Source organism: Prionailurus bengalensis, chromosome A2 (genome assembly GCF_016509475.1).
Source record: "Prionailurus bengalensis isolate Pbe53 chromosome A2, Fcat_Pben_1.1_paternal_pri, whole genome shotgun sequence".
Lineage (NCBI taxonomy): Eukaryota > Metazoa > Chordata > Mammalia > Carnivora > Felidae > Prionailurus > Prionailurus bengalensis.
The window spans coordinates 146183838-146198314 of NC_057348.1; the positions used below are offsets into that span (position 1 = coordinate 146183838).

The following is a 14477-nucleotide window of genomic DNA, read 5'->3' on the forward strand; positions in this document are numbered from 1 at the left end:
ACAAACAAAAAAACCCTAATCTATTTTTAATTTTTCCAATATTTAGTGACTACAGCAATCTAAGTGAAGATTTTCTGTTTCTCACTGGTGGCAGATATTGTTAGCTAACTAATCCCATACCCGTTTCCAACCCCTTCTCCCCTGCCTGCCCCTAATACTCGGGCTTTAAAAGCTAAATAGTCACTTTCCTGGTCCCGACGATCGTCGTAGAACCCAGCTGTGTCAAATGAAATCTAAAAATCGCCTTGGGAAAAGCTATTGCATACCTGATAAAAGAGGCAGATGGTGCTGGCCCTCCCTGGCCCCTTTCCCGGCACCCCTCCCACCTTGAATGGTGCATTGCCAGTCATTCAGGCACCTATTTTGCAACAACGTGGGATTCAAGAAACACCAGCCCTCGCGCTGAACTACTGAACCAACACTCGATGCCTAGTGACTACATCGGGCTTTCGGTTCTTTCCAGCTGAAAGCCTTACTGACTGCAACTATATTCAATACAACTGCCGGTTAAAGACAAGCACCCTCCTCCGAAATTTATTTTGTTACACAACGGCCAAATTTACTTAAATGAGTTATAGTTAATAATTAGGAAGGCAATTCTTTTTTAAATAACATTTGGGGTGTGTGTGTGTGTGTGTGTGTGTGTGTGTGAGATACATACTCATTCTATGACAACTGGAAATCAAAATTTTACAGAAAATAAATAGCCACGATCCCAAACACCCAGAGAGAACCTACTGGTAATACATTAGTATATTTCCATCCACATATTTTTATATATGTACATAAAATATTTTTAAAAAGGAGACTATATAAAATACATAAACTTGAATCCAACTCTTACTCGGCACTTTTTGAAGACTTTTCCATATCATTAATGTTTCAAAAATATTTTCAAAAAATTAAAGTATCTCCTAATCTGACAGCATGGTTGATTAAATAACATTTAAGAATGGCATATATTTATTTTATCCTTTTTGCTAGTATAAACAGTGTTGCAATGAACATTATCACATATAAGTCTTCCTGTGCTATCTCTGATTATTTTCTGACCATACTCCCATCGATGTGGCATTACTGGGTCAAAGGGATAAACCCTGGGCAACTGCATGGCTCAGTCGGTTAGGCGTCCGACTCTTGGTTTCGGCTCAGGTCATGATCTCACGGTTCGTGGGATTGAGGCCCTTGTCCGACTCTGCACTGACAGAGTGGAGCCTGCTTGGGATTCTCTCTCTACTTTCTCTCTGCCCCTCCCCCACTCACACGTGTTCTCTTTCAAAATAAATAAACATTTAAAAAACCACAAAGGGATAAACCTTTTTAAATGTTCGACAAATGTTGCCTAACTGCTTTCTAAACAAACTGAATCAATTTATTATTCTGCCTCCTGTATGTACAAGAATATCAATCTCCCTTACAAATACCTACCGCCTTTTTTCTTCTTTGCCAATTTGATGGGTAAAATTTTATAACTCACTGGAGTTTTTAATTTGCTTTTTTGGGGTTACAGTGAGAACGACTAAAAACAATCAGGTCCTTTCCATTAGTTATTTTATGAACGATCACTTGGAATTTTTTTTAAGTTGAAGAGTTCTTTACATATTACATATACTAGCTTTTTAATATACTTATTGTAAATATTTTGTGTCACTGTGTCATTTACTTTTTGGTTCTGTTTCCATATTATAACGAACCTTTAAAATGTATTAGCAAATCTATTAGCATTATCCTTTGTGACTTTGCTTTATCACATAGGCATGGTTTTCACATGATGACAATCACATTTTAGGAAAGAATGCTTTAAGATATATACATATAATAACATATATATGTTAATTCATATATATGTGAATTAACATATATAACATATATAATAACATATATAACATATATAATAACATATATAATATATAAATAACACATATAAATAACATATATATAAAATAACGTATATATATTAATTCCCATTGGCTTCCTTACAGTCAAAAAAGTAAAATTAACAGAAAAAGAACAACAAATACTCCACTAAATATAGAAGCGCCCCCTCCTAGGTTCTGACCATTCGCATACCTGCTTGTGACAATGATCACATCCTCAGAGATTGTAGCCATTTCTTTGATAGTAAGATAGCACATTCTTCTCAGTGTTTGCTGCAAAATTATTTATAAAAGGCAGCAGTTATTCATAAGGAAATGGTTCTTTACACTATTTGAAGTGAGAGCCCCAAGTAGATATATTTAGAACATTATTCTGAAAAAGGTTCTCACCTACCCCAAGCAAATCCTTTCAAAAATACCTGGATGAGACAACATACAGAATACTACTGTTTCCCAAACAAGTAACTGATGCACCGGCACACATCTAGGTGAAAATTTTAAAATCCAGTTAATTATCCAGAGATCCAAACTTTGACAGTGTGAATCCAAAGACATAGATTTCTCAAAGTGTTAAAGGCTTATCCTAGAAAATGTATTTTTAAAATTCTTTAAATATATACGGGGCGCCTGGGGGCTCAGTCGGTTGAGCATCCGACTTCGGCTCAGGCCACGATCTCACAGTTTGTGGGTTCGAGCCCCGCGTCGGGCTCTGTGCTGACAGCTCAGAGCCTGGAGCCTGCTTCGGATTCTGTGTCTCCTTCTCTCTCTCCGCCCCTCCCCCGCTCGTGCTCTGTCTCTCTCTGTCTCTCAAAAATAGATAAATGTTAAAAAAAATTTTTTTTAATTCTTTAAATATATGGATGGAAAGACATGCAGACTCTATCTTCCTCAGTCCAGCAACTTAGATGTTTTTCCTTGAAGTATTTGTGCTTGTATAACCAACTTCCACTTTCAAGTATCAAGATTTCTAGAAGGATACCTGGATCCAAAGCAACTGTTCACTTACCAATAGTAAAGTTTCATCGACCTTCCTCCTCCCCTTCCCTCTGGTTTATTCATACACTACGGGCACCGGTTCCTCTAGCTTGTCTGGCCTCGTTCCCTACCAGCCAACGTCACATTTCTTATAAGCAGTGAAACTCAAATACATCAGACCCGGCTCCAGACCCCAAGCTGTAAAAAGAACCTGGTGGAGACCGGTGAGCCCATTAAGGGAAGCGAAGGAACTGAGGGGTCTCGTGGTGACTAACCAGGAAAAAAATCATCCAGAGAAAGTTTAAGTGAAAAGAGAAAGAGAAAGCCAGGAGGGGTCAGATGAATGGGGCAGATGACAGCCATACAAACCTACTCTGAGAAGAAAACAAAAAATAAAAATCAAAACTTCAGAGCTGAAGAAAATGTGCCCCTCCCCCCCGATAAAAATCTACCGTGAAGCGGAATAAAACTGGAAATTAAAAAAAAAAAAAAATTCAGCTAGAGCACAAAAAACGGGGGTGGAGGGGGGGGGGAAGGGCTCTACACTATTAGTCATCAGGGAAATACAAAAAAAACCATATTTCAGATACTACTTCACACCCATCAAAATGGCTAAAATGACAAAGAGTGACAATACAAAGTGTTGGCAAAGATGTGCTTGTTACCAGTAAAACATACTGTCTAAACGAACACACAGAAATGTCGAATGAAATAGGAACACAAAATTTAACGATGTAGCCAAGGGTAAAATCAAGAGCCATTCATGGGGGCCAAAACGGAAAAGCCAACACCTCATAGCCGGAGAAGTACAAGCCCAGGGCCTTACAGGCATAGGATACAGGATCTAAAGTCTAGAAAGAGTGAGATTCTAAAAGGCACATTCTTCATGCTCACAGAAAATCATTCTAGATAATGACTCAGAAATCTGGCAAGAAATGAAGAGCAGAAGCGGTAAACAGTGAAGACAGTGTGGTATTGGCTAAAGAATAAACAAATAGACGGATAGAATAGAAGAGACCCTGAGAAATATGCCCACATAAATACGGTCAACTGATCTTTGACAAAGGAGCGAAGTCAATACAATGGAACAAAGGTAGTCTCTTCCCCAGATGGTGCTGGACAAGTGGACAGCCACATGCAAAAAAAAAAAAAAAAAAAAAAAAAAATCTAGACACAGACCTTACACTCTTAACAAAAATTAACCCAAAATGGATCACAGACCTAAATCCAAAATGCAAAACTGTAAAATCCCTAGAAGAAAACATAGGAAAAAACCTAGATGACCTTGAGTATGATGATGACTTTTTAGATATAACCCCAAAGGTATGATCATAAAAGAAATAATGAAAAAGCCAGCCTTATTAAAAGTAAAAACTTCTGGGGTGCCTGGGTGGCTCAGTCGGTCAAGTGTCTGACTTCGGCTCAGGTCACGATCTCCCAGGTCATGAGTTCGAGCCCCATGTCAGACTCTCTGCTGATAGGTCAGAGCCTGGAGCCTGCTTCGGATTCTGTGTCCCCCTCTCTCTCTGCCCTTCCCTGGTTCATGATCTGTCTCTGTCTCTCTCTCTCAAAAATGAATAAATGTTAAAGAAAAACAAAAAGCAAAAACTTCTGTTCTGCAAAAGACAATGTCACGAGGATGAAAAAAAACGCAAGCCACAAACTGGGAGAAAAATGCCTGTTAGAACACACACCTGATATAGGACTGTCACCCAAAATATATAAAAACCTCTTAAAAGTCAAAAATAAGAAAAACAACTTGATTAAAAATGAGCCATAGACCTTAAGACACTTCACTTAAACAGATAAACAGATGACAAATAAGTATATGAAAATATAAGAATTAAAGTATAAGAGTTCTTTATATATTATAGATGTACACACTACAGGTCATTTGGGAAAGGCAAATTAAAATAATGAGATACCACTACGTTCCTAATAGAATGGCCAAAATCCAGAACACTGACAACACCAAATGCTGATGAGGATGTGAGGCATCAGGAACTCTCGCTGGTGGGAATAAAAATGGTACAGCCAATTTAAAAGATGGTTTGGTGACTTCCTGCAAAACTAAACATATTTATACCATGCAATCCAACAATCGTGTTCCTAGGCATTTGCCTAAAGGAGTTGAAAACTGCTGTCCACATAAAAACATGCATACGATGTCTACAGCGGCTTTATTCATAATTGCCAAAACTTGGAAGCAACCAACGTGCCCTTGAGTAGGTGAATGCATAAACTGTGGTACATCCAGACAAAAGAATATTATTCAGCACTAGAAAGAAAATGAGCTATCAAGCCACGGAAAGACATGGAGGAAATTAAGTGCCTCTTACTAAGTAAAAGAAACCAATCTGAAAAAGATACACGCTATATAATTCCAACTATACGACATCCCAGAAAAGGAGACAGTTAAAGCATCTGTGGTTGCCAGGGTTTGGAGGTTAGGAGGCAGGGATGAATAGACGAAGCACAGAGAATTTTCAAGTCGGTGAAAATACTCTGTAGGGGCGCCTGGGTGGCTCAGTCAGTTAAGGGTCTGACTTCAGCTCAGGTTATGATGTTGAGGTTCGTGGGTTCGAGCCCCGTGTCGGGCTCTGTGCTGACAGCTCGGAGCCTAGAGCCTGCTTCAGATTCTGTGTCTCCCTCTCTCTCTGACCCTTCCCTACTCGTGCTCTGTCTCTCTCTCAAAAACAATAAACATTAAAAAATATATAAAAACAAAAAGAAATACCCTTTGTAGCATTTAATGATTATCCACGTGATTATGATGTGCCAGTGCAGGTTCGTGAATTATAACAAATTTACCACTCTGGTAGGGGATGTTGATAACGGGAGAGTCTATGCACGTGTCGGGTCAGGGAGTATACAGGAAATCTCTGTACCTTCCTTTTAATTTTGCTGTGAACCTAAAGCTGCTCTAAAAAAATAAAGGCTTTCTTTAAAAAGTGGTAAGGACATGAGTAAATCTCAGTGAACAGCAAACAAAACACCCACCAAAAATGATGCGTTATCATATGTGTATGTATATAAATGTGCATGTGTGTATGTATAATATACACATGTTTATACATTCGCATACATAAAGAGGTTCTCAAATCTTCCAGGAACAGGTACAAGACAAAGATAAATGTTAGATTCTGAAAGTCAAATATCCATGTTGCAATTTCTAGGGTAACCACTAAAAGAACTTCCAAACTATTATCCCTCTGATGCCCTGTTCATTTTAATTGTCTTTTTTCTCTTTTGGCTTCATTTTGGATAGTTTCTATCTGTCTTCCAGGTTACTGATTTTTTTTCCCCTACAGTCTGGAATCTGCTATGAACCCCATGCAGTGTATCTTTCATTAAAAAAAATTTTTTTTATTGTTTATTTTTTTTGAGAGAAAGAGAGACAGAGCATGAGCAGGGGAGGCGCAGAGAGAAGGAGACACAGAATCTGAAGCGGGCTCCAGGCTCTGAGCTGTCAGCACAGAGCCCCACGGGGGGCTTGACCTTGTGAACTGCGAGATCATGACCTGAGCCGAAGTCCACCCACTTAACTCACGGAGCCATCCAGGCACCCCGAGGTGATACCTTTCTGAGAACTACACCAAATGAAAAGGTCTTTCCACGCTCACTGGTAGAAATACCAACGAGTGCCAGCCCTGCGTTCTGGCGTTCCTTTCTTTGGCCTTGGGCAGTTTCCTTTTACATATGCACAGATCAATTCTTATCCAAAGGTTTAAGTGGAGCCCCTCAGCAAATTGCTAGAACTATCTCCTTCCTTTCTTGCTTCTCTCCCTCTCCCCCTACTTCCTTCCTCTTTAGTACTCTGCTCTACAAATTTGAGCTTTCGTGGCTTCCTCAAACTCTGTCGGTTTCAACTCAGAGAGATAACTAGGCTCCTTTTCAGTGGGCCCTCCTTGACCTGATACTTGTAATCGGCCTCTGGACATGAGATCACGCTAGGGCTCACTCTGTTTTTCTTTTTTCCAGATCACAGACCCAGGATGCCTGTTAATCTAATGTCTGAAAATTACCGCGTAATATATTTTGTTTGAGCTTCTAGGTATTTGTGGTAGCAGGATAAGCCTCAGCCCTTTACGGCACCATGGCTAGTAACAGAACAGAAATATGTCTTCTTTTTTTTAGTTTATTTATTTATTTTGAGAGAGGGCATGAGCAGGGGAGGAGCAGAGAGAGAGGGAGAGAGAGAGAATCCCATGCAGGCTCCACACTGTCAGTGCGGAGCCTGATGCAGGGCTCAGTCCCACAAACTGCAAGATCATGACCTGAGCTGGAAACCAAGAGTCAGACACTTGAACGACTGAGCCACCCAGGCACCCCCAGAAATATGTTTTTAATACCAAAATATATGGTGAATTCCTAGGTACTCTTTTATGATTAATTTCCAACACCAATCCTTTGTAACTAGAGAACACGGTCTGTACAATTTCATTCCTTTAAAATGTGTTGCGTCTTGCTTTATGGCTCAGTATATAGTTGTTTTTTTTAAAGATTTTATTAAGTAATCTTTGCACACAACGTAGGGCCTGAACCCACAACCCCGAGATCAAGAATCACGTGCTCCACCAACTGAGCCAGTCAGGCGCCCCTACGATCAATTTTTACAAATGTTCTTTGTGTTTCGCATTTACATTTAACGTGGATTTGGGTCTACATGTACCATCTTATGATATGATTTATGTTTGTCCTTCTTGATCCATCTTTCTTTCTTTCTTTCTTTCTTTCTTTCTTTCTTTCTTTCTTCCCCTCCTTCTTATGGCTGGATTTTTCAGCATTCTTTTTTTTTTTTTTTCCACACAATTAATTCGGAAAAGAAAAACAATTAATAGAGAAAAATCAATGAAACAAAAAGCTGGTTGTATGAAGAGATCAATGAAGTTTATAAAGCTCTAGACAAACTTCCCAGGAATAAAAGAGAAGATACAATTTACCAGGATCAGAATGAAAGAGAAGACATTACTTCTGATCCTGCAAACACTACAAAAATGAAGGAATATCATGAATAATTTTAGGGAGACAAAGTTCAACAATGTCAATGAAATGAACAAATTCCTTGAAAGACACCAACTACGAGAGCTCACTGAAGATGATAAATAATTTGAACAGATCGCACCAAATCTATTCTTTTTAATGGGGTTAATTATCAAACGCCTTCTCCTAAAGAAGACAGCTTTACTAGTGAACTCCATCAAACACTTCAGGAAAAATTAATAATGATCCTACAAAAACTCTTCCAAAAAGCAGAAGAGGAAGAAACACTTCCCAATTCGTTCTCTGGGGCCAGCACTATTCCAATGCGAAATCCAGACAAAAATATTGTAAGAAAAACCTGCAGATCAATATATTTCATGACTACAGACTCAAAAATGCTTCACATGGTTTAACAAACAGAAACCAAAGATTTTACGTTTTCCAGAAAAATAAATAAGTGCCTCTCACCATATTAACATATGGAAAAAGAAAAGGCATGATAATCTCGTGGGTGTAGAAACAGCAGTTGACAAAATTCAATACCCATTCACAAAAAAGAAATCTCTCAGCAAACTAGGAATCGAATGGAACTTCCTCAACCTGATAAAGGGCATCTCTGACAAACTTAAGAGCCAACACCATACTTGGTGTCACACTTGGTGGTGAAAGACTAAATGCTTTGTCCCTAAGATCGGGAACAAAGCAAGGATGTCCCCAACCGTCACTTGTATTTACCCTGTACGACAGTACAAGAGGACAGTAGGGTAAGACAAGCAAATAAAGAGCATGCAGATTGAAAAGGAAAAAACAAATTCTCAGGAGTCTTCCAAAATACTCCTAGAACTAATAAATGAATTTAACAAGATCACAGGAAACAGGTCAATATGCAAACAATTAATTCATTTATAAACTGCAAGCAATATGGACGCAATAGTATTTTAAAAGTCTTAACTAGGGTTAAATTTCACCAAGCACATATAGGACTTGTACTCTAAAATCTACAATACTGCTGACAGGAATTAAAGAGACCTGAGCAAGGAGAGACAAATACTGTGTTTGTGTAGCCAAAAACCACAATAATGTTACAATGTCAGTTCTCCTCAAATTGATGTTCAGGTTCAATGTAATCCCTATCACAGTTCCAGCAGATTTTAAATAATAGAAACGGAAGCTGATTCTAAAATTCATATGGAAAGGCAAAGAACCCAGAAGACCCAAAACTTGTGAAAAAGGAAAAGAAAAAAAGGAAAATGTGGACTACTTGTTTTAAAACGTACTATAAAGGTATAGTAATCAAGACGGTATGGTACTAGAATACGAATAAACACATGAATAAACACAATGCAACAAGATAGAATGTTCCAGTGTGCCAGTGTAACTCAATCATTATCTCCTCCTTCTTCCATTTTGACATGCAACCATTTCAGGACCATTTGTCCAGACAAGAAAGTTAGGAGGAACAGGAGGAGGTGGTGAAAGGAGGTAGGGGAGGGAGGTGAAAAGAAATCCAACCCTTACTTTATATCATATATAGAAATTAATTCAAAATGGATCAAAATGCCTAGAAAAAAGGCATAGGAGAAAATCTTTGGGACATTGGGGTAGGCAAAGATTTCTATCATACACATCAGAAGCATAATTCACAACAGAAAAAAAAACTGATAAACCGGAATTCATCAAAATTTAAAACTTCTCTTTGAAAGACTATGGAATGAAAAAAACAAGCCACAGACTGGGAGAAAATATTTAGGAAACATATCCGATAAAGGACTTGTATCCAGAATATACAAAGACCTCTCAAAACTCAAAAATAAGATAATATACAATCAAATTATTAAAAATGGACAAAAGATATAAACAGATCCTTCAGTACGGAAGATATACACAAAGCAAAAAAAAGCACACGAAAAGATGTTTGACATTACTAGTCATTAGGAATATGCAAATTAAAACTACAAAGAGATACCACAGCATACCTATTAGGATGGCTAAAATTAAAAAGAAATCAATTTTAAAAAGCAAAAAAAGACAACACTAAGGGTTAGCCAGAATTCAGAGTCACTAGAACTTTCTAACAGTGACGGCGGAAACGGAAGAGGGATTGGCAACTTCTTACAAAGTTAAACATGCCTACACCTGTCATCTGTGACCGAGCAACCCCAGTCCTAGGAACTGACCCAAGAAAAATAAAAACTTACGTTTAAAAAATGTATACACGAATGTTTACAGCAACGTTATTCGCAACCACTGAAACCTGGTAATAAACCAAATATCCTTCAAATGGCAAACAGTAGACAAGCTGAGGTACATCCATATAATAGAATACTACAATGAAATAAACAGAAGTGACCTACTGATACAAACAACAGATAAACCTCAAATGCGATATGCTAAGTGACTCAACAGGCTTCATTCATATGAATTCATATCATTGTTATGACTTCCCGGACAGGAAAAACTATGCAGAAAGAAAAAGGATGAGTGGTTGCCTGGGAGAGAGGATGGGAGGCACAGAAGGATGGGAGGAATAGATCACATGTAGAGGCATGAGGGAACTTTTTGGAGTGATGGAAACACTCTAAATCTTGACTGCAATGGTGATGATACTACTGTATGCATTTGTCAAAATTCATAAAACTATACTCTGTAAAGGGTGAATCTACGAAAATGATACTTTTTTTTTTTTAATGGAGAAGACAACGGTATAAATGAATGAAAACACCAGCCACACACTGGGAGGAAATATTTACAAAACACCTCTCTGATAAAGGTCTTGTATCCAGAAAATATAAAGAAAGCTTACAACTCAATAAGAAGACCAACGACATGATTTCTTTTTAAAGAGTAAAAGATTTGAACAGACACTTCTTCACCAAAGAAGATACACAGAAAGCAAATAAGCATACATCTGCTTAATACAGTTGTCATTAAGGAAATGCAAATCCAACAATGTCACTTCTGGGTGTCAAGCAAAGAAAAGGACAGTAGGTCCACACAAAGACTTGTACTTGAATATTTACTTTTAGTGGCTTTGTTCATAATATCCATAAACTGGAAACAACCCAAATATCCATTTACCTGTGAATGGATAAGGAAACAAGACCACCACCATACGGTGGAATACAACTCAGTAGTAAAAGTGAAAAACCACCAACACACACAAAAACTTGAGTCGATCTCAAAGGCCATAAACTAAGAGAAAGAAACAAGACATAAAAGTCATAAAAAGGCTATATGTTATACGATTAAATTGAAGTGAAATTCTAGAAAATTCTAGAAAATGCAACCATGTTGTCAGAAAGTAGATCGCTGACTTCTTAGATGCTAGGGGTCGAGGAAGGACACAGACAGCTGAGCGATGTGGGGGCACATTCCGGGGTGCTGGAGGTTTCTGTATCGTAACTGTGGAGATGGTTCCATGACTCCACACACTGGTCAGAACTCACTGACCTGTACGCTAAAAATTGGTGATTTTTTTTTTTTTACTTTTTTAAGTTTATTTATTTTGAGAGAGAGAGAGAGAGAGAGAGAGAATGAGTGGGGTGGGGTGGGGAAAGAGAAAGAGGGAGAGAGAATTCCAAGCAGGCTCTGCACTGTCAGCACAGAGCCCGATGCGGAGCTCGAACTCGTGAACCGCGAGATCATGACCTGAGCTGAAATCAAGAATCAAACGCTTAACCAACTGAGCCACCCAGGTGCCCTGGTAAATTTTATAATATGTAAGTTATACTCAATAAAGCTGTATTTTAAATACTAAAATAAGAAACATATCCTATAAGTCAATACAGAGAATATAAATACGCAAAGAATATGAATAGGCAATTCACAGAGGAGGAAAGTACAATGGCCACTAAACATAGGAAGAGTCTCAATTTCAGCAATGACCATGAAAATGCAAATTAAAACCACAAAGAGATGCCATTTCACATTCTTCTGAATGTCAAATATTTAGATCTGATAATAAAGTGTCAGGAACAGGTTTAAGGATTTGAAGCAACGTCTATGTAAATTATTCACACAAGATCAGTTTAAAGATCAATTTGATAAGATCAAATAACTCGCATTATCTAGAAATGCCAGTTGCAGGTATCTCCCCCAGAAAAATTCTATGTGCACAAGACATGTACATAAACATTATGTATAATATCATTTGGAATAGCAAAAAGGGGGAAGCAACTATTATCTACCAAGGGGAGAATGAATAAATAAGTAGAAATACTGTATATTAACACACTGGGATCACATGCAGCAGTGAAAATAAATAAAGTAGATGTATGTGTAGCACGAAGGTAGATCTCAAAACTATTAATTTTGAAAACAGCAATAATAATATGATCACTTATATTTTTAAACACACAAAAATATTAAGTATAGATTATGCATACAAACAAACGTATGTACTACATATATACAAACATTGATAGGAAGTTACCAGTCTCAAGAGAGTAATGACCCTCTGGTAAAGGAAGGCTGGAAAACGAAGAAGCCCCACATGCTGCCAGCAAATTCTCCACCTCTCCTTCCTCCCCCCAAAAACCTCAATCCCACGTTCTGCCTAAGGGACCATCAAAATGAATCACAGCATGCTATACGTTGTTAGTTACCTCAGTCACTACAAAAAACCTAAAATATCCTGGCCACTATCTGTCACCTGGAAACTTATCCCCATGCAGCTGGGAACAGCGCCTAATGGGACTCTGTCTTCCATCCTTCTCAAATCCCAAACCCTCCATCAGGCTCTCTGGCACTTTCATCATCACTTACATCCTTAACTCTTCTCTGAACACCCCCATCTTGCCTCTAACTGAAAGCTGGCTCCTCCCTAAGAATCCCCTGCAGCCCTCCCAAATAGCGGCTGGTGTCTCTCCTTTAACCCTCATCCACCAGACCTACAGGTGGGGAAGCTCACCGCCTGTTGAAATCTCACCTGTCACCACTCCTGGTTGCATAAATAGACCTCCGGGTACTTGCCTTATTTAAAAAAAAATATTAGTACCATGTTCGCCACCACAATCTCCAATATTAGCCCAGTAATAATCGCAGGTGACTTTAATATCCATACAGACAGTACTTCTAAAGCTAACTAACTACTCGGTAGAATTGGCCTCGTCTCCACCGATCCTTCCTTCCTTTTGCAATTGCCCACTTCCACTGTTGCCCCCACCAGTATGACAGTATCCCCCCTCATAATTTCATTTCTAAGCAGCTTACTCCCCAGCCACCGCTCTGGACTCCAACAACCCTTTCACTTCCTCATGACCTACGATCCATCGATCCCATCAACTTCTCACTGTTCCAGTCAGCCCGTGTCCTTGCTTCGTAACCAGATCCCACAGTTAATAGTTCAATTACTCAACTTCCTTGTTCTTCCCCCCGTTTACTAACCTGGCAAAAACCCTAACCCTGATTGAATCCAATCTCCAACTGCTCTGTGCCACATCCTGAAGCGTGCAGCCGGAGAAAAACACTCACTGTGCCACCAAGTAATACATTCAATTCATGACCACTAACGCGAAGGGGCCATTCATACTCTCCAACAACCTGCATTTCCCCATTCCATTTCCTAGAAAATTATTTCATGCCTTCTTTTTTTTTTTTTGAGAGAGAGAGAGAGAGAGAGAGAGAGAGAGAGAGAGAGAAAGAATCCCAAGCAGGCTCTGCACCATCAGCACAGAGCCCCAAGTGGGGCTCGATGTCCTGACAGCAAGATCATGACCTGCGGCGAAATCAAGAGTCGGACACTTAACCGACTGAGCCACCCAGGGGCCCGGATGCCTTCTTTGCTTAATACAACCTCCGTGCCAGAGGCTTCGAGTTTGTCCTCCTTCTGTTTCTTCCCTGCCCTGCACCCTCTTCTCTGCTCTGTGTCCAGCTCTCCCTCCCAACTGCCAGCCCTCTGAGCAAATTCACCACCAGACACCTGCACGACAAATTCACAGAGCCACGAAGAGGCAGCAGCCTTCCACAATCGTTACACCAGTCCCTCTCCACGACCCTCCTCCGGCAGCCTGAAATGCCGAGCTTTCTAGTCTAACTCTACTACTACATAATTCTACGGTAATCATGACGGTTCTGCTTCCCTGATTGAATTCGCCCCAAATTTCTGGTATAGGAAGTGATTACCGGGAAACAGGACCTTAACAACAGAAATCTGAAATTGCTTCTCTGATTCGATAAAAGGCATGAATGGCCCCGTTTCCAGTTGTAAAGGGGATACTCGTCGTCCAGGGCATGCAGGGGCCAAAGTACTTAAATCATCACCTGGAGAAGCAGATTCAAGGACCTATAGAAGACAAGGCTTGGGTAAGCCAGCAGTGGCTGCCATGGAATGTATTGTAAACATGGGTTCTTATAATGGGTTAGTTGCTTCTAAGGACGCCGGAGAACTTGGTCAAAGAAATGAGTCCAGAGTTTGAAATTCATTGCTCAAAGTCTAGGTGAGGGACTAGAAATTTTCTTGATAGAAAGCCTTGATAGAAAGCCCGTGTCATGTGGACACAGGGGCCAAGCATTCTGAAAAGCAAATCCTCTGTGTGGCCGAGTTATAACGCAAAATCAATACCCACCCTGCAGGGAATCTTAGGTTAAAGGGAAGACTTTGATCAGGAAGGAGTGGGACCCTGGGAACTGGGATGGGGACAT

At 39.4% G+C, this 14477-nt stretch overlaps 1 protein-coding gene across 1 annotated transcript in view; it reads right to left on the bottom strand.

Moving 5' to 3' along the window:
- Positions 1–14477, bottom strand: part of COPG2 (COPI coat complex subunit gamma 2) — a 114562-nt gene that overhangs the window by 93387 nt on the left and 6698 nt on the right. The window contains exon 5 of the mRNA XM_043590465.1: positions 2071–2150. Within this exon, the coding sequence (XP_043446400.1) occupies positions 2071–2150 (80 nt within the window). The remainder of the gene's footprint in view (positions 1–2070; positions 2151–14477) is intronic.